The sequence below is a fragment of the Mastomys coucha genome, unplaced genomic scaffold, assembly GCF_008632895.1.
Source record: "Mastomys coucha isolate ucsf_1 unplaced genomic scaffold, UCSF_Mcou_1 pScaffold16, whole genome shotgun sequence".
In the NCBI taxonomy this organism is placed as follows: domain Eukaryota; kingdom Metazoa; phylum Chordata; class Mammalia; order Rodentia; family Muridae; genus Mastomys; species Mastomys coucha.
The window spans coordinates 57,242,929-57,263,442 of NW_022196898.1; the positions used below are offsets into that span (position 1 = coordinate 57,242,929).

General features: G+C 43.0%; 2 protein-coding genes across 8 annotated transcripts in view; both read left to right on the forward strand.

Moving 5' to 3' along the window:
* LOC116093650 (calcium-binding mitochondrial carrier protein SCaMC-1-like) overlaps positions 1-5,038 on the forward strand; it is a 52,524-nt gene extending 47,486 nt beyond the window's left edge. For 4 of the 7 annotated variants that reach the window (XM_031375221.1, XM_031375223.1, XM_031375226.1 and 1 more), the window contains 2 exons: positions 64-211; positions 3,337-5,033. In XM_031375221.1, the coding sequence (XP_031231081.1) occupies positions 64-211; positions 3,337-3,512 (324 nt within the window). In that variant the 3' untranslated portion in view covers positions 3,513-5,033. Of the gene's footprint in view, positions 1-63; positions 212-3,336 lie in introns of all 7 variants that reach the window. The other 3 variants (XM_031375222.1, XR_004119777.1, XM_031375225.1) reach the window with 3 other exon arrangements.
* Positions 5,039-10,179: 5,141 nt separating this feature from the next.
* Positions 10,180-20,514, forward strand: part of Slc25a24 (solute carrier family 25 member 24) — a 35,607-nt gene continuing 25,272 nt past the window's right edge. Inside the window, exon 1 of the mRNA XM_031375227.1 lies at positions 10,180-10,732. Coding sequence (XP_031231087.1) covers positions 10,550-10,732 — 183 coding nt within the window. The 5' untranslated portion in view covers positions 10,180-10,549. The remainder of the gene's footprint in view (positions 10,733-20,514) is intronic.

Genomic DNA, 20,514 nt, shown 5'->3' on the forward strand with positions numbered 1-20,514 from the left:
CTCAGGTACTAAACTTTATTCTACTTAAAGTTGCAAGATCAAAGGTCCTTTCTTGTCTACCAGCTTCTGAAGAATTACTGGCTAGAACACTATGCAAGGAACTCCGTGAATCCCGGGATAGCAATTGTGATGGGTTGTAGCATAGTGTCACACACTTTCGGCCAGCTAGCCAGTTTCCCTCTGAACCTGGTTAGAACTCGCATGCAGGCTGGTGAGTTGATTATTATTATCATTATCATTATTATTATTATTATTGTTTAATGAAGTCATCACTGAGGTAAGAAATATATTTTAACTGGTAATTTTTTTTTCTGTTAACTGGTAATTTTAAAGGCAGAAAATTCATACAATTGAAAAATGAAGAAGCTAACCAATTTAAAGCACTTTTAAGAATTTATTTATTTATTTTATTTTATGTGTATGAAGGGTTGCTTGCATGTATCTACATGTACTACATACAAGCAGTGCCTGAAGTGGCCAGAAGAGGCAGTAGATCCCCAGGAACTGCAGTTATAGATAATCATGTGCCTCCACAAGGGTGCTGGGAACTGAACCTGGGTCCTCGGAAAGAGCAGCAAGTGCTCTTAACCACTGAGCCATCTCTCTTAAAACCTTTTGTAAGTTTCAGTTTTCTTTTTCTTCTAAAGTTCTGCCTGGAGCCTTCCACATTTGCTTCAGTTATCTTTTTAAGGAGATTTTAATTTGGAAGGGCATGTAGAACAATAGAAAAAAATTTGTATTCTTTAAATCAAACTAACAGCTAATCTACAGAGGCACATCATCCTTGGTTTTGCTGTCATTGCAGTAAGCTGCTTCAGGACTCTGTTCTTCAGTTTGTTCAGGGAGGTAATGGCAAACACTATGTGCTTTGTTTTTCTTAATGAAATGTTAGGAATTTAAATTTTAACAATTTTTTTAAATCACTTTTCAAAGATGGAAAAAGCAACAGCACAATGCTATTTTCTTCCCAAGTAAATCAAGGGTCTCACGGTGGGTGATATGCTTTTACTCTCTCTCTCTCACTCTTTCTCAATTAGGCTTTGGGTTTAATTTATATTATACTTGAGATGGAGAATTTCTCTCTCCACTATCACTCATAACATCTATTAAACTATCCTTCAGTTTTACTTCCAAATGCCTCTGTGAAGTCTTTCATGAAAGACTTGCAGGTTGTTCCGAGGAACTTTCAGTAGTGATGGAAATCATTCTATCTGTTCTGCCTGGTATAGTAGCCATGCATTGTATTCACACATATAAGATATTTGAAATGTACTAATATTACTGAGGAGTGGAAATTTAATTTAATTTTAATTAAATTTAAATAGCCACATATATATAGTCACTGCGTGTGGTGGTTTGAATAAAACAGCCATCATAGACCCATAGGAAATGGCACTATTAGAAAGTGTGGCTTTGTTGGAGTAGGTGTGGCTTTGTTGGAGGAAGTATGTAATAAGTAGGTGGGCTTTGAGGTCTCAGGAGTGCACGTCAGGTCTAGTGGATCCCAGTCTCTTCCTGCTGCCTGCAGATCCAGATGTAGAACTCCCAGATCCTTCTCCCACACTATGTGTGTTTACATTCACCATACTTTCCATCATGACCATACTAGACTAAATACATGAAATAAAAGACAGCCCAATTAAGTGTTTTTCTTTGTAAGAGTCTCTGTGGTCATGCTTTCTCACAGTAATACAAATCCTAAGACAGAAGTTGGTACCAGGAGTGGGGTATTGCTGTGATAGGCTTGATCATGAGTTTGTTTGGAAGAGTGTGTACTTTTGATTTGAAAAGCAGTCAAACACGTTAAATGGACCTTAATGGGCCATACTAGTAGGAACATGGAAAACAGTGGTGCTGAGGTTGATTTGAACTGTGGGAGCCTGACTCGAGAGGTTTCAGAGAAACCTTGGAGAATGTTAGTATGTGGTGTAAAGTTTATTGTGATATTTTGGTGAAGAATATGGCTGCTTTCTGCCTTTGTCCAAAGAAAAAAATCTGCTTCAGGCTAAATGGAAGAGTTTTGGGTTAACTGCATTTGCAGAGGGAGATTTCAAAATAGTCTATGTCTATATGTGGGTTGTGTTATATGACTATTAGTGGCCACATTTAGGCAACTCTATAATGAAAAGGAGCAGACTGAGCAAGGAAAGTTACAAAAATGTACAATTTGAGGAGGAAGGGGGCAATCAAGAAGTGGAATGGAGCTAATTCCTGTGTTCAAAGAGATAAGCAGATTAAAGAAAATTCTGACATTTAATGGAAAAAAGGGAGTGGTGACCTCAGAGCGAGATTCCACCAAGCTAAGCTTTCAGCAGTGAAAAGGAATTAAAGAAAAGCTTAGAGCCAGATGTGGTGTTGCAATGTCTTTAGTCCCAGTACTCTAGAAGCAGAGGCTGGCAGATCTCTTGAGTTTGAGGCCAGCCTGGTTTACAGATTGAGTTTCAGGACAGCCAAGCTTAGGTAGTGAAGGAAACCATTGAAAACACAAAGCTGGTAAAGATGGAATTGAACAAAGAGGCCATGTTGCAGCCTCAGTGAGCAGCAGAACTTGGCAGCTTTGGCCATGTGGTTCTGGCTTTAGAGTCAAGGATAGAAGAAAGGGGTTATGGAATCTTTCTCTGAGACTAAGGAAAACCACTGAGGCCAGGCATGTGGCAGGCATGTTCCTACATGAAGGCCTAGAGAGGCCATTGTTTGAAGCTGTGAAGGTGAAGCCTGGATTGCCTTAGAGAGACTCCCAGATGTTGGAGAAGCCAGGACTGTGGGATATCTGCTGAGGAAGCTGCTAGTAGGGAGTGGCACCAGCCCAAGAGAAAGAGTGTGTTGCAGACAATATACATGAAAGGAGTTGGAGGTCTGAAGACCATCTTGACATTTGACATGGAGATGCAATTTGGAGTTTGGCCAGCTGGTTTTCGGTCTTTCTTAAGTCCAGTATTTCCTCACTATGCCCTTTTAGAATTGAAATGTATATCCTGTGCCTGGAAGTATGTGATGCTTTCTGGTTTTGATTTTATAGGGATTACAGTTAAGAGATGGTATGAATTTCCAAAGAGATTTTGAACTTTGGACTTTTAAACAAGTTTGTGGCAGTTATAAACTATGGGGACTTTTGAAGCTTTACTAAATGCATTTTGCGTTATGATATGGCTACAAGCCTATGGGTGCCAGGGAGTGGACTGTGGACATTGCCCTATTGATGAATAGCCTCATTCTGTATGAGTATTCTGTGAAATGATTTCCATTTCTATAAGTTCTCATTATCTTTGGGCAAGATTGATATGTAAATATTAAATACTGAGTCATACTGTGTTTTTTTTTTTTTTTAATTTATAGTCATACGGGAAAGGGAAACGAAGTCCATGGTGCAGCTCATCCGGGAAATATACACCAAAGAAGGGAAGAAGGGGTTTTTCCGGGGTCTCACCCCTAATGTCCTCAAGCTGCTTCCCGCCGTGGGCATTGGCAGCGTGGCTCATGAAATAGTGAAACTGCTTTTTGGATTAACCTAGAAGTGGAATAACAAACTGTCATCATTGCCAGAGGCACTAAGGTAGAAGATAACACCTGGTTTGTAAGGCGGTCTTACTTTTTCCTAAAAAGAAAGAAACAGCAACTACTTGTACAAAATTACTTTGTCTTTATTTATTATAAAATATACAAATTAAATGGTAGTTTTGGTAAAATTATTCAATAAGTCAAGATCCCTGATTATCCACAGAATTCTTATTTTACATTTCCTGTTACCTTTTCCAAAATCCTAAACCTAGGTTTTGATTGGATGGTAATGTATCATACAAGTATATTAGGAACCGTTTGGTGAGCTACACAAGAGTTTTTGTTAGACATTCTCTTTAAGTTAAGCTTGAACATGTTCTACACAGCAAAGCAAAATTCAGTGCACATAAACTTGATGTTACAGTTAATTTCTTCAGCAAAATAGATAAGCCACTTCATAATTCCACTTAGGGTGTTAGAGTGTTATGAGTCGCTCCCCTTGCTAGTCCTTCAGCGTCTGCACATCTGATCCCCTCACCCTGTGAAGATGGCTTTATCTTTCTATATGTCTTTGTAGACAAGAGCTGCCTCCCTTCTCTCCCCTGGGGGAATTCCTGTATGCAGTTTCCACAGAGCTGGAGTGATTTGCTCAGGCAACAGCTTCTTCCCTCCATTATGAGAAGGGCAGGCTAAGGCTTTTTAGTTGTTTCTTTTTTTTTCCTTTTTCAGCCCTCTCAGGTAATCTCACTGAAGCTGGCTCGGGGAGCTGGAGGTGGGGCAGCTGCCTCCTCCTGGGCAAGTGGGAAGCCAAGTGTGTGACTCAGAGCTGGTTATCTCTAAAGCTCCTCTTCTGAGTCATTGCTTTTTATTTGTAGTATGAATGGGAGCTGCAGGAGTCATGAAATAGACTGAGCAATAATGCTGTTATAGCCTAATGTTTCACTGTTACAATGAGATGACTAGTGTCTGAACTCTGTTCATAGTTCTGTATTAACTTTTTTTTTACTTCGTTAGCAAATATCAATTGTAGAAGACGAGCATTTCCTCTGTGTCATTTTCATACATTATTATACTATGCACTGTGATCACACTCGACAGCAAACTCTGGTTTAAAAGTGAGCAAAGGACATTACCCCAAACAGAATATACAAACGACACAGATAAGCAAAGAAAACCTGTTTGGCATTCTCGACCACAGGGAAAGCAACTTAAAACCTCAAGGACATCCCATCTCACACTGCTGTGATGGCTATCATTAAGAGACCAGCAAGTGCTGGTGAGGACTTGGAGAAACTGGAACCCCGTGTCCTGTTGACGGAGCCCAGTGCCATGGAGAAGAATCCCTCAGCAGACCTCATACAACCCAAAGTAGAGTGATTGTATGACCCAGCAGCTTACACTGTTTCAAAAAAATTTCCCAGCAGGGTCTCAAGGAGCTCATCTTTGCTCATATCAGCATTGCTTGCAACAACCAAAATGTGCAAGCAACCTGGAAGCCCATCTACATGTGAATAAACTGTGGTATGTGCATACAACGGAATGCCATTTCTCTTTTGAAAGAAAACCCTGATGCATATTACATATGGATGAACCTGGATGATGTTACCTTAAGGGAAATGAACTAGTCACACAGGCTAAACATATGAGGTACCCTAGAGTGCTTAGACTCATAGAGGCAGGTGGGATGGTGGCTGCCAGTGGCTTGGGAGGGAGAGGTGGCAACTTGAGGTACAGATGGTTGTGCGTTGCCATGTAGGTGCTGGGTACCAAACCCAGGTCCTCTGGAAGTGCAGCCAGTGCTATACACTGCTAAGTCATATCTCCAAATTCCCTATTCCAAATTTCTTACAGTGTCAGAACCCTTTTGAAACGATCATGCTGTTTTCTGTCTCCCTGGACTGGAAGACAGGCTCCATGAACACAGGACTCCAGCTAGTTTTTGTCCTTGTCATCTGTGCTATTTGGAGGTCTCTAGGCGGCACACAGCAGACATTCAATGAGTATTTAGTAGTTGAATGAGCAACATGGATGGGAAGGAACATTGCTATGTTTTTGGTAGAGGGCAAGGGTCTTTATACCACCTCTTGTTACTAGTCCCTTTTCAACCTCTATTCTGGCCCTTTCTCCTTAGAACACTGACTATTACAATATACTACCTAACTGTAAGATAATTCAGGGATGTCATCTGTATAAAGTAATTAATGTTACTGTAGCTCCCCTGCCACCTTTTGAGTGTTCTTGAGTGCATGTGGAGCCAGGAGGTCAACATCAGGTGTCTGTCTCCCTTAATCTCTCCTTACCTCACACACACAAGCAAGTGCCAAGGCGTGCATGGAGGTCAGAGGTCACTTGCTGGGAGTCAGTTCTTTCTCACCCTGTGGGTCCCAAAGGTTGACCTAAGGTCAACAGGATTACTACAGGTATTTTTACTCAGGGAGCTATCTCTGTAGCCCTCTACCTTTTTTTTTTTTTTTTTTTGAGACAGGGTCTCTCGTAAATCTGGAGCTTGCCTATTCAGGCAAGACTGGTTGGGTAGCAGGCTCTAGAGATGCCCCGTCTTTGCTTTTACAGTACTGGGATTACAGGTGTGCCCTACCATGTCCATTTCGTTTGTTTATGTTTTAGGTGGAGGTGCTGGGAGATCAAACCCAGGTTCTCGTGCTTATAAAGCAACTCTCCCCACCTCCAATCCTGTATTGCATTGTAACTTAACGTGCTTTTAATGTAATGAACCTTCTTAGGAGCTCTATTTTCAGTCGCTTAACCTTTATCACTGCCCTGTGCTGTAATAAAACTCTAGCTAAGAGTTTTGTTTTCCTCCAGCCTGTGGTCAATTCCATCACCGTTTGTGGCTTAAACATCCCTGACTACTCCCAGTGGCCCTTTGAACTGTATTTGCTTTGAACTTGCTCTCCTGCTGGAAGGTGGGAAAGCAGGCATGAGAGTTAGGATATTAAACAAAGCGGATAAAGGCCATGGTGGCAGTGTAGTACATTAGCAGAGCTGAAAATGCCATCCTCTTACATGATTGCTGTTGTTCCTGTGTTTGCAAAGAGAAAAGCAGCCAAGCTTTGTCACATATAGGATACCTTAAAGAGAGTTATTTTATACTGGGCAAGTTTGGAAGCTGTGTGAACGTATTCAATAGAATGTATTCTTCAGGTTGGAAAAAATTATTATGTGTCCATTGTACATTATGACTTGCCTTCAATGCTTGTGTGAAATATCTCCAACATAAAAATGAAGAAACATATTTGGGAAGTTTAGTTTATCCTCATGGCTGCTAGAAGAGTCATGAAGTTTGAATTATATGGAAGCTTAGTGAAACCACTGCTGATTTAATCTCACCCTGTGAGGTTATTAGGTGAAGGAAGGTCTCGCGACTCACCCTCGGCATGGGTTTCCTTTACCCCGATAGATCTCTGGGTGTGTAGACCAACCTCATGCTGACTAGCTTCCTCACCAAATCCCAACCTCCTGTCTCTGATGCCACCAACACCATAGAGACTGTGGCAGGAAGACTGCCAGCAGGTAAGTTCTCTGCTGTAGCTTCATTCCTGGCCATCAAGCTAAGCACCAGTGACTACTGTTTCTTCCATCATCATCTGGGTGGCTTTTGCTGTACCACACTGCTGACCTCTTGAAAATATTGTTCTGGTCCCAAGGAGCCAGTTTTACTTTGTTTTGGTAAAGGACACCATGTTATAGGCAAACCAATTTGTGGCTTTGTTTACTCCAAAAGCCAATTCACAAAAATTGCAAGCCCATGCAACATGGAAAAGAACAGCCCGTGTATGCTCACACACAGATTCCAGCCGATTCTACCTACTCTCTAAACAATATCCTTTCAGGTCACATGCTGATCTTCTCTTACTTCCTGTCTTCTTCAACCAGAAACATTGCTTCAATCATTCTTCCACTTTAATTATCTTTACAAATCTAAAGGTTCCAGATGGTGGAAGATTCTGTTTTGGTTTATCTGACAGTTCCTCATGGTTACATTCAGGTTGTGCATCTGTTTTTCTCCTGTGAGGACTCCTTACTTAGTGCATTCAGGCGCTCTGCTCCACCACCTTTCATTCCTGCTACATAGCTTGTCTTATTCAGACTTGCCTGGTGGCTTTTAACTGTAAGGAAGATAGGAAAGAAAAAAGAAGGAGGGGAGCGGGGAGTGAAAGAGGGAAGAAGAGAGGGAGCAGGCAGGTTAGGGATGGAGGGGAAGGGACTAACAGAAGAGAGGGAGCATGGAGGGGAGAGGGACTCTAGTGTTTTATATATAAAATAGAAATATACAATATTGATCAGTTGTCTATGATTATGTTAACTAAAGAGATTCAAATTATTTACACTAAAATATAGTTTACAGGACACAATTCAAATAAACGTTGAAACACTGAAGTCTTTTTTCCATTAATTAATTTATTTATTCAGTTTACATTCAGATTGCAGCCACCCGCCCCCTCCTTCCCAGGCCCTCCAGACTCTGTCCATCCTCCCGGAAATTCGGAAGTCTTAACAGAGCTTTTTAAGTTTCAAAAGGCTGAGGCATGGTTTTAAAGCCAATTGTAATTCTATTATTTAAAACAATTACAGTTGCTTTAAAATGTGAAATAGTCACAAGAGTTCATAATGATGGTGATTTCCATAATTTAGTGCCATGTTTTTACAATTGGGAATTGTTTGCATTTATTTTGGGGATGGGATGGGTTGATAGTCTGGGCAAGAGACAGAATTCCATTTTAATCTGGAATTTTGACTCCTACATGACTTATAGAATTTCCAATTAGCTTAATGGGATATGAACGAGCCAAAACATAAAATGATTATTTCCTCACCGTACTGCTAGGGCCTCCAGGCTCATGTCCTACTGCATGGTGACATCACCTTTCTGGTTGATGATCACAGCTGTTTATGGGAGCTGTTCCATCCATAGCCTCCTTCATGATCACTCAGATTTGAGAGAGCATCCACAGTGAGGAATCTGAAACTGAACTGGTCCCTGTGCAGAGGCTGATGGTTTGCCTGAAATAGCACAGAGCAATTAGTAGCTCTTAAGAAAAAGGGTGAACAGGTTTACCTGCTCACAAGACTCCTGAGTGGTTATTCAAGCAGATCCTTCATCACTCCAAGTGACCCAGAGTAGGTGCTGATGCCTTCAAGGACCAAAATTGACAGGGGGTTCGGTGTGAAAAATGTCTGCTGTTCCCATGGAAATGAAGGGCCTGGGAAGGCCGCAAATTAATGCAGAAGTGCCGAATTAGGCTGAACCCTAAACCTGTTCTTCCTGGTCACAGAACCAATCAAGCAAAACCAAGTATGAGCCCAGGGCTTTCTGTGTGGCCTCTGTGGGCGCCCTTGGCCATCTGTGGGCCTGACCAGTGGACACAGGAAGGGAAGCCCTTTCATGGAGACGCCAGAGGTCCGTGAGCATTTTCTTCTCCCGTGAAGAAATTTCCTGTGACTATTACCGGTCTGTTGGCCATTATAGCAAATACTGGAGATACTGTTTATAAATAGGGAAAGGTTCACCTGGGCTGGTTTCAGAGGTTCCAGTCCATGGTTACATGACCTCCACGCTTGCAGGCCACTGCTGGGGGTGTTAGATGGCAACAGTGGGGGGAGCACAGGGTCGAATAGAACCTCTCACCTCATACGCTGCCTTTTGCCCTTTAATATCAATCCCTCACCCCATCCCCAGAAAACCCCCTATAACTCTTGCAGCTCCTGATATGTTTCTGTCCCTATATAGCCCTGCTCTTTTCAGAACTTCTTATCATGCAAGATTGGTTTTTAGTGCTGAGAGGCATCTCCTCATACGAACACAGCACAGGTGGTTCCACTGAGGAACCTTTAGGTTGTTTCTGGGTTGGCAAGCGTCCTCAACACCAGCCGTCTCCAGAAGCCATTTTCCAGGAAAGCCAACGAAGACTGGTGATGTCTGAGAGCGTTTCCGGAGGAAGGGGCTAATTTCCAAGACTACATCGTGGAAGGAATAGAAGCACAGAAATTGGTTTATGGATAATTTTTGTTAACACCAGACAGCCCTTATCGGCAGCCTCTATATTTATATTTTAATGTACAGAATAGTAAGGAAGGAGGGAAATTCAAGTCCTCCACTTTTGAAGAGACCTGTGGTTTTAGTGTCTGTTTTAAATACCAGAAGACAACAGGACATGACCTTAATTTCTGCTAAGCAGCAGTGATTGCATTGAGGATATTCCAGTGAAGGACATCTCACTTGACGGCAAAGCAGCTGTTCATAGTCTCATTTCACTGACGGAAGGCTATCCAGAGAAGCTAGTCCGGTCTTTGGAATTACACAGCCCAAGGATCAGGTCTCAAAGTCTCTGTAGTTCCAGTGTTTCTCCCGTTATCCCAGAAACTGTGTCTCTCCTGAACAGTAGATGGTAAACTTCAGGACCACATCTGCCTGGAAGGGAAGAAGCTGGGGCTTCTTTGTGTGATGAGGGAAGGTACCCACTGTGCTCCATCTTCCCCTCCTTTCTCTAGGGCCTCCTGGGTGACTGATGCTCCTCTCAGAAAAAGGCCTCTAGCAAGGCCCCATTCCTCTCCCTCTGGTCTGATAGCCGTCCCAGATACCCACCCACAGCTGCTTTTCTGATGACCTCAAACAGCAGTTCTCCAAGTCTTCCAGCCCAACGGGCCTTTGAGGTTGAGCAACCTGCTCGTCAAACTACCTCTGCACCCCAAGGTCTAATAATCTGTCAGCGAAGCTTGCTGCTTTGGGGGGGGGTGTCTTTGGATAGAGCAGAAACTCTCCCCGGGTCCCCAGCACCCTATCCTACCTGCCTGCAGGTTCTGGAGGCAGGAGACTGGCCCATTCCCTCCCAGCCGCCAGCCCAGGCCAGGGCCAGCTCCGCCCCGAGCAGCAGCTGGGCGGCCACACCCTGTGCCGAGCTCGGTTCCTGTGAGCCAGAAGCCTCGCCCCCCGCCCCGACGACGCTCCGGACGCTCCGCGGCCGCCGCCCCACCCCACCAGGCCTCAACACCCGATCGCGCCCGGCCAGCTCACAGTGACTTCCCCGGGACCATGCTGCGCTGGCTGCGGGCTTTTGTGCTGCCCACCGCCGCCTGCCAGGACGCGGAGCCACCCACGCGCTACGAGACGCTCTTCCGGGCGCTGGACCGCAATGGGGACGGCGTGGTGGACATTGGAGAGCTGCAGCAGGGGCTTCAGAGCCTGGGCATCCCACTGGGCCAGGACGCCGAGGAGGTGGGTCGCTGTGGGGTGTTGGGGTGGCCGCAGGCGCTCCCGGGGCACAGCCAGGTCCTGGGAGGGCGGTGGCCTGAGGACAGGCAAGAAGGAGGAGGAACTGTGCCTGCCAGCTCTGCTGGAAGAGTTCCAGAGAGTTGGATCTGGTAGGAGGCGGGTATATTTCCAGATAAATTAATGTTGCACACTTAAAACTGTTTACACTTTTTGTTCTGAGAGCATCTCTGGTTCTTAGTTCACCCGTCCGTCCTTTGCAAACTTCTCAGGATTGTCCGGCTGTCAGACTTTAGTGAGCCGCAACTTTAAGTAACATTGTTACAGCTAGAGTTTATTGTTTCAAAAGGGGTTAAAACCGGCCTTGCTCCCAGCTGCTGGTTGAGGTAGAAAGGCCACATTCCGTTTTTATGACATTCTAAGCTAGTGCCCCGAGTGCACACATTCATCTGAAGGGTTGACCTGTTGCAAAGCAATTGGACTTTCTCTGAGTCATAGGAATTGTGCCCCTGACATCCAGGCCCCTTGGCAGGGTGGGGACAGTAGATTTGGAACTTGTCCAGCCCGCTGTCTTACTAGAGGCTTTTCTATCTTAAGAGGAACGTGCTTGAGTTACTGGGTGGGCCACCAACTGTTCTGTACCTATATTTAAAACAACTCTTTCAGTCACTGTCAATGTCGTTAGTAGAGACCTCTTACTTTAGTCTGTCCTCTTAGTAAGTTACAACTTTATTTTTTGGAAGCCACCAGTTTTGCTCAAGGCATCATAATATGTAACTTTACAGAACTTCTGTGTCTGCAGGGTCCCCTCTTCATTCCTGATCGCAGTTCCTTCCCCCATCCTCACTCTGGCCATAGATTTGCCTATTCAATGCACACTTTCTGAAAGAACCAAGTTTGAATATGTCTCTTCTACTTGCTCTGGGTTGACTCATTTCCTCCCATTTCTTGAATCAAAGGCCTACTTTTGAGTGATAGCATCTCTTCAGCCACCCTGTGGCGGCATCTCACAAGTATGTTGTGGGTTGTTTGTTATTTTTGTTATTCTCTTCCAGGTGTTTTCTAATCACTGACATAATTTCTTTGATTCACGTATCATTTTAAGTATGCTGTAAATTTCCCAATATGTTTTTGTTCTTTGAAAATATGAATAAAGTAGACAACACATCTGGTGCATGCCTACAATCCCAGGACTCAGGGAACTGAGGCTGGAGAATTATCGCTAGTTACAGGTCAGCCTGGGCTCTGACCTCTCCTTATCTAAGTCAAACTGAGTGAACCGAAACAAAGAGCAACAGACCTAAGACCCCAGCCCCACGATAACAACAACCTTACAATAACAATAACCCCCAGACAACTCAGAGTCAGGGGGAAAGTCTATAATTTAAAAAAATTATTACATATAAATTATGTAAAATCTATATTTGTATAAACATATAGAATATGGCAACTCATGTTTGTCACTAATAAATGAATATATTTTGTACACACACTTATATTAATTATATTACATTACATTATATTTTGTTCAGATGTGTAGTGTCACTATTGGTATCCATGCCTGGCATGGTCAACTATTCCCAGCATTAACACATTCTTCTACAAAAGGTTAAAAATGCTTATTTTTCAATGATAAGAGCTTTTGTGCTTTTTATACATATGTTGTAAACATTTATAGCAGTTTAGGAAAATGAATGAATGCAAATTATTTTTATAATTAAGGGAAAGTTTTGACTGATGGTCACCTTGTGTGTGGTATGTCTTCCTAGACTATCTTCCAGAGATAAGCTGGCTGCATACTGCTGTGGGTGGCTCCCTCACCTCACATGTCACTACGGTTACAATTCTCAAGTGATATTACTTATTTAACCATTGTGCCCTCCAGTAAGATCAGCTTCTAGTACTGACAATTCTGCCTCACTCATTGGATCAATGTGATACTAAAGGATTTAGAGCTAGCTCGTGAAATACACTGAAGCGGCAGTGACCTGCCCTTTAATAATAATAATAATAATAATAATAATAATAATAATAATAATAATACAAATTGAACTTTAAATTACTTGTGTTACTTTTATCCACTTGTTTATTTATTCCTTTGTGTGTGTGTGTGTATGTGTGTGTGTATGCGTGCACACATGTGTGCATGGGAGCCATCACCTGTGTGGAGGTCGGAGGACAACTCACACAGCCACTTTTCTCCTTTTATATGCGAGCACCAGGATGGAGCTCAGGCCTTGGTGGCAAGCGCCTTTATTACCCTCTGAATTGTCCTGTAGGCCACAGTTGTTAGTGCTTCTGGTTTCATCATAAGTAGGACAAACTAGCCAAGAACATGCTGGGGAAAATCTGATAAACATGTGGTATGTGATATGACAGGGAATTCCTTGGCCATGGGCCAACTTAGGCATCATATTAACTGTCATCTGGACATATATTCCCTGACTGTGTTTCCTCTTCAGGACATTTCTTCTCGCATAAGCAGTGAATGCCCCTGTCCCCCTGACATATTCTACAAAGATTTTTTTTCTTCTCTTCACTTCACTTTCTCAAGGCTCCTTCAGGCTGTAGCCGGAATATGGCAGTTCAAACCCTCACTGGTGTGTAGTTAACCAGGCTCCAGCTTTTCCTCCTCATTTGTAGGGGAGTGGGATTTGAAATGGAAGAGCTTCATACAACACAGAAGTTCCTAGAAAGTCTAGGCCAGGCAGATAGGGAATTAGCCACATGGTATTGACAAGGGGACACTTGTTTTGGGGAGGAGTGGCCTAGCTTGAGCTCCCCACAAACTCCAGTTACTGCCTGGAGCAGCCCAGGGAAAAGATGGCCTTGCAGTGTATCAGAAGGTGCCATGGCCGGAGGCCAGAGAATAGTCAGCTGTGCCCACTAGGTAGGGTCCCTTGAGAAGAAATAATTCCGCCCTCCATGAGCCATCATTTCAACAAAAACTTTCTTCAAGAGTGTAAAAGAACCTTGAGATCAAAGAGGCTGTTAATCCCTGCCATATGGCATCTTGAATGATTTTATGAAATATACAACATCATGTTTATAATATATCACCAGTACCTCAATTGCCACTTATCAATTGTTTCAAAACTGTGTCAAATAAAATTACACTAGAATCCCTTGGTTTTTATTTTTCTTGTTTCATTTTACACCAGTTATCTTCATAAAGTACACTAAAAGAATTCTTTTGGCCAGGCAGTGGTGGCGCATGCCTTTAATCCCAGCACTTGGGAGGCAGAGGCAGGCGGATTTCTGAGTTCGAGGCCAGCCTGGTCTACAGAGTGAGTTCCAGGACTGCCAGGGCTATACAGAGAAACTCTGTCTCGAAAAAAAACAAAAACAAAAAAAACAACAAAAAAATTCTTTTGAGCTTATAAAGTAATTACAACATCTCTTCCCTTCCCTCCTCCTATTCACTCCTCCTTGCTTGGCTCTAAATTTAAGGATACTTTGCTCATTGTTATTGTGCATATATATATATATACATATATATATATATATACATGCACATATTTGTATATATATATATACATATATATGTGTGTGTGTGTATACATATGCCCCCCCCCAAATATAACCTTCTCAGTCTGTATAATGCTACTTGAATGCATGTTTTTGGAGGCAATCAAGGGCAACGGCAGTAGGTTGTATGCTTTGGGAGTCTTTTTGATGGCACTGACCAACAACTCAAAAGAGAGCTTCTTAAGTCTGCTTAGGTGGTTCTTGGTTCTTGGAGGGAGCGTTGTCATCCCAGATGAGAAATGTTCATTAAAGCTATAAATGCATGCTTACACACAGAATTACGTGTATCAGCGTTATTTTTAGGCCAATAGTTAATAGTACGGTGGCCTTTGCAGGCATCCTTATTGTTATTTTACCCTCTTCCCTTTCCTTTGTATTTACCTTTCCCTGCCTCCACCTCCCACCTTCCTTCTGCACCTCCCCTGTCTCCAGCATCCCCTACGCATCCAGCATTTCACCTCCCACCTCCTGCATCAGATCACTTGTGGGTTTTTTGTTTGTTTGTTTGTTTTTTAATCGAGACAGGGTTTCTCTATATAGCCCTGGCTGTCCTGGAACTCATTTTGTAGACCAGGCTGGCCTCGAACTCAGAAATCCGCCTGCCCCTGCTTCCCAAGTGCTGGGATTAAAGGCATGCACCACCACTGCCCGGCTGAAATCAGATCACTTGTGATCTACCATTTCCCTTTACCTTCCTCTTCCTCCCTAAATGAGCCCCCTTTCCCTCCATCAGACCACTAGTGCCCTGGTATTCCTCTCTCTATTGCTCCCCGACACCCCTCTCCTGACAATGATCCTGATTTACTCTCCCAATTTCTGTTGTTACTCCAGGCTATGTACTCACATCTGAAGATTTGGAAGGAGGAGCCTCCAATGAGAGAAAACAGAGATGCTGGTCTTTCTGGGCTATGTTATCTCACTAAAAACGATTGTTTCCAGTTTCTTCTATTTACCTGCAAAATCCATGATTTCACTTTCTCTCACAGATGAACAGTGTTGCATGGTATTGCATATGAACTATATGTTCATTATCATAGGATACATTTTGAGAAATGGAAATTATGAAGTCTGAGGATTACACATATCAATTTAGTTGTGTGTTTTTTTGAAGAAACTTGGTTTTCCCTGCACTCCGTGCTGACTGACAGTCTGTACATTTCCAGTTCCATCCACTTAGAATACTAGTTTTTATAAAGCTCACCATTATATCTGGGGGGGCCAATAAAAAAAAGTGGGGGCCAATAAAATGCTTCAGTTTGATGACTTAGTCAAAAGATATTGACCAAGGCATGGCCAAGCACTGTTATATTGTCAAGGACTGACGAGATGGTCTATTTGAGTGTGTAGGTGTAAGAACTATGGATGACTTCAAGTTCCAAGGTAATATTTGCCCTTAAGACAGATGTTTACCTTGAGGGGTAATCCCCATAGATTTTCACCTAATTTTACCTCTTCCTCTTATTCCCAAGCTTTTTAGAATAAATTCAGTACATAGAAGAGAGCAAATGTCTATTTATATTTTTTATATTTTATACTATTTTTTTTACATTTATTAATTATATATGTGCACAAACCTGTATTCCATGGTGCACATGTGGAGATCAGAAGGAACTTGTAGGAGTCAGTTCTGTCTGTGGAGGAAACTCAGGTTGTGAGGATTGGTGGCAAGTACCTTTACCATCTTGCTGGCTCTAGTGTCTTTATATATATATTTTGTTTTGTTTTTGTTTTTGTTTCTTCGAGACAGGGTTTCTCTGTATATCCCTGGCTGTCCTGGAACTTACTCTGTAGACCAGGCTGGCCTCAAACTCAGAAATCCGCCTGCCTCTGCCTCCCAAGTGCTGGGATTAAAGGCGTGCACCACCACCGCCCGGCCTGCATAGGATGTAGAAGGCAGGCATAAAGTGCAAAGCATTGAACCATTGGTAGGCATTCCAGAATTATTGGCGGAAGAGAAAAGACTATGGCAGGCAGTCCTGAGACAAAATTAGGAGCCAGTCTGATATGAAATTGCTGTGCTTCACTTTTGATGCTCTGACCTCTGCCTTCTCTTTTTAAAATTTATTCTTTGAAAATTTCATGCGTACAATGCATCTTAGTCATATCCACCTTCGCTCCCTCTCTTCAGCTTCCCTTAGCCTCTGCCCCTTTCAGCTTCCTCTTTTGTTTAGTTAATTAATAAACACAGCCCATCTGTGAATGGTTGCGGGGTGGTCCACTGGCATGGAGAACATCCCAGTGGCCACACTGCTGAAGACAGCAGCTGTCTGTCAAAACCTCCCCAGCTGGGGGTGGAGCGTCAGGAGCATGTCCCACTCCATGCTCATGGTTTTTGTTTTTGTTTTTGTTTTTTAGTGGCTTGGTATTATGCAGGCTTTGTGCAGGTAATTACACCTGCTATGAATTCATGTGTGCAGCAGCCCCATCATGTCTGGAGAATGGCATTTCTCAGCACTCCCTGGTACCTCTGGCTCTTACGGTGTTCTTTGTGCCCCTGCTTCCATGATGTTCCTTTAGCCCTTTACTATGAAGTTAAGAGGGAAAATTCATGTAAGTTCTCCTAGGACTCAGGGTTATGAACCCAGGTCTCCTGCAAAAGCAACTAGTACTCTTAACTTCTGAGCCATCTCTCTAGCCCCACAAACGAGGGCTTTATTGCTCATGGGGAAGAGTTATGTATACTGCATAGAATGTAGAGTCACATCTGACATACGCCAGTAGAGAATGCACCTCTATAGGAGGTACCCATGTGGAAACACAGAAAAGACCCAAGTTATGACCAAGATAATGGGGAAAGCCAGCTGATAGCATTTTCAAGATTGATAGGGAAGAATGAACCACAAGGCTGATAGTATCATGTTTTAATATGCAAGTATTTTATCAAACATCTCGTTTCACTTCTAGAACTTGCCCTGCTCATTGTTTGCTTATTGATTTTTATGTACTTATCTACTATACAGCAAGAATTTCAGGGGCACAATGATGGCTCCTCTTGGCCTTGGTCACTGCTGTGCCTCCAGCTTAATGAACATTGCCTTACGCTGTTCAGTGACTTTACACTGTCTGGGAGGATTTTTGTAATCATTTCCATTTTATAGTCAAAGCCTCTAAGAATTAAGTAACTTGACCAAGACTCTGAATATAGCAACTGGTAAAAGCATTTGAACCCTCATCTGATTGCATAGCCTATAATATACCATAACTAGCTAATGCATGATAAACAATGATCCATACTTCACAGTGAACTTAATTCAACTTTTGACAGCATACCCTTTTGCTGTTTTCATAAATCCAATCAGAGAACTCTAACTTCAGTGTTTAAAAGGTAAGATATTTGAACTCAGAGTGAACAAGAGAGGCTAAGTAACATCTTACAGAGTGTTGCTTTGTGGGAGCTGACTTATCTCTATGTGTAATAACAAGAAAAATTATAAATAAATAATTCTGAATGGTTAGGGTAAAAGAGAGGAGATATTTCATACATCCTAGAAATTTACCTGGGAGAATGGGAGAAATCCCAGGCAGAGAAAATAAAATAAAGAGATAAACATAAAGATAAAATAAAGAGATAAACATACTTGCTGTAGCAGAGTCAGGGGACACGGGCTGCATCCTCGTGGGAGCTAAGTGATACACACATTCTGTCCAAACAGTGAACTTCTCAGGCTTCAAAGTAAGACTGAATTCATGGCAAGCAACTTTGCCTTAAAATTGCCTGGAACTTCTTAAGCTAACGGAGCACATTTATTAAATCCCTAGCAATGAACCTGAGTTAGAGAACACTTTACTCTCTCCTGCCCCTTCCCTCTTTCTCTTCCAGACACATATAAAAGTAAGCATGGACCAAAGAAAGGTCCTCCCAAATATAAATTCATCCAGGTGTACTCCCCTTCATTAACTGCCATTGCTTTATTTGTAAGTCCAAATCTTGGAAGTGGACGAGTGCTGGGCTTCTCAGTCTTCTAAGCAAAACTGTGAACAAGCGCACTTCCACCTAAGTCCCTCAATCAGCACTGCGCTATGTTCCTCATGGCTTCTGTGTCAGAACACGAGATTTCAGGAGATTTCCTACACCTCCAGCATCCCGTGACTTTTGCTTTCATCAGAGTATCCCAGATAATATGTAAATATTGGGGCCATAGCTTAAAAATGTCTAGTATAACCTTTGACTTAAAAACAAAACAAACAGCTAGAAAGAGGTTGCAGACGGAGAGATGGGTGAGGGCAGAGGAGAATACGATGACATTAAAATGTGGCAGAGATTAGAGGTGTATGGGAAATGAAGAGTAATAAAACACTGTCCGTTGTTCCTCAGACCGCCATGGCTCACGACCAATTCCAGGGACCCCATGTCCTTTACTGACCTCCAGCACCGGCTTGCATGAAACACATAAATACACATGCAGGCATAACGTTCACACACGTGAAATAAAAACATCTAAACTAAACGAAAATCCTCTTTTGTGGGATAATTCATTCATGATTGGGCCACAAAGGTTGTGTGCAAGAGTCTTACGTGTTACCTTCTGCTCAACGGCTCTTAGGAAAGTGTTTATTGCACAGTTTGCAGCAGTACCTCTGCCTGGCCGTGGTGCAATCTCATCCTTGAGGAGGTCTGTCTAGGATATGTGTTGGTCTTTGTCTGGCTCTTCAAATTCAACGTGATGAAGTATAGAGCCAAAGTTAACAGAGAATGGCAGAATTACAATTTCTTTTGTGAAGTTTAATATCTAATTAATATATTTATTTATTCATTTATTTTTTGAGTGAAGGTCTCATTATTGCTTTAGCTCAGGTTGGCCTAGCACCTTGGGATCCTTTTAACTGCTCCTCAAATGTCAGGCGTGTGCTATCTCAATTGGGCGATATGCAACTTCCCTTTTTCACTATCAAAGGTATTCAGTTTGAAAAATAAGTTAAGTAAAAGCAGGGAGTTTTTCTGTGAAACTGCATCTCCATATTTTTACTGGAGCAGGATGAGGGGGCCGCATATAAGTAAGGGGTTTAGGGCATCCCATGGCTCTGGAGGATGAGGATTAAAAAAAACAGATATTAATACTTATATCTCCTGCCTTCTCACTGGAGTTCAGCTGCCTTAATTTCTGGCCATTTTGGGATTATCCTCTCGGTGCCTCTCAACAGGTGCCAGGATGGAGCAGTTTCACCCTCAGAGCCTCTATAGATTTTGGGTGAAAATAGAAGATAAAAAACCCGGGTCTGGGAGGTGAGATGGAGGGGACCCAGAAGAGAAAGTCCACACGTGCTATTTTCTCTGGTTTTAGTTTTTAAGACAGCCCTGGAAGGAGGATTCCTGGGCAGGTGTAACCTTCCTATTGACTAACAGTGATTGGCTCAGACATGGCCAGCCTGAAGCTCAGGGGTGGAGTCATTAGTGATTTTCCAGCACGTGTATGTTTTAACATATTCCTTCCCCAGCACCACAGGAAACAATAACAACAAGCTACAAAACACACCCAATCTTCCAAAAATGGTCAGGTGATCTTTACTACTGTTAGCGGATTACAGAGCAGTAGCCCAGTTCCAAAACTCTACTCTTGCATTTTTTCAAAACAAAGACAAAACAAGACAAAACACAAACCTTCTTTGTTAGACGACAAGGCCTGTGGAAGTTTCTGGCAGGAGGGTAAGAGAGCTGGGTATGGCTGACTGTCTTGCTCTTGTGGAGTCTCTGGCGGAGGTGGAACCTCTAGGTCTGTAGACTTGGTAGAATCCCTTTCACTGGTTCTTGCGCATTCCCAGAACAGTTAGGATGAGCACCCCCTCTAGGGTGCAATGAGCTCTGCAGGTGTTTTGCCTTTGGCCCTTTTCCCTCATCCTGGGCACTTTGTCCCATCCCAGGGACTTCTGCTGCCAGGGAACTCAGAGAGCCACAGCAGGGGTTATCCTGGCCACAAGGAGACTTCACAGATAGATAGCCTCTAAGTTTTTTGGTATCTGGACCATGATGAAGATGGATTTAGGGGGGGTCATTCAGCCTCTGGAGGATGACCAGGTGAGATTCATGAAGCTCAGATTGCTGTCAGGCCTAGGACCTCTACTTGAGAGGCCTCCTGAAGCCCAGTGAAGCCAAAATTCCCAAACTTGATCTGGGCTTTTTGAGTTGCTGCTTGTTTAGCACTGCTTTTGTTTATTAAGAATAATCCAGCTGAGCAGTGGTGGTGCACACCTTTATTCCCAGCACTTGGGAGGAAGAGGCAGGTGGATTTCTGAGTTTGAGGCCAGCCTGGTCTACAGAGTGA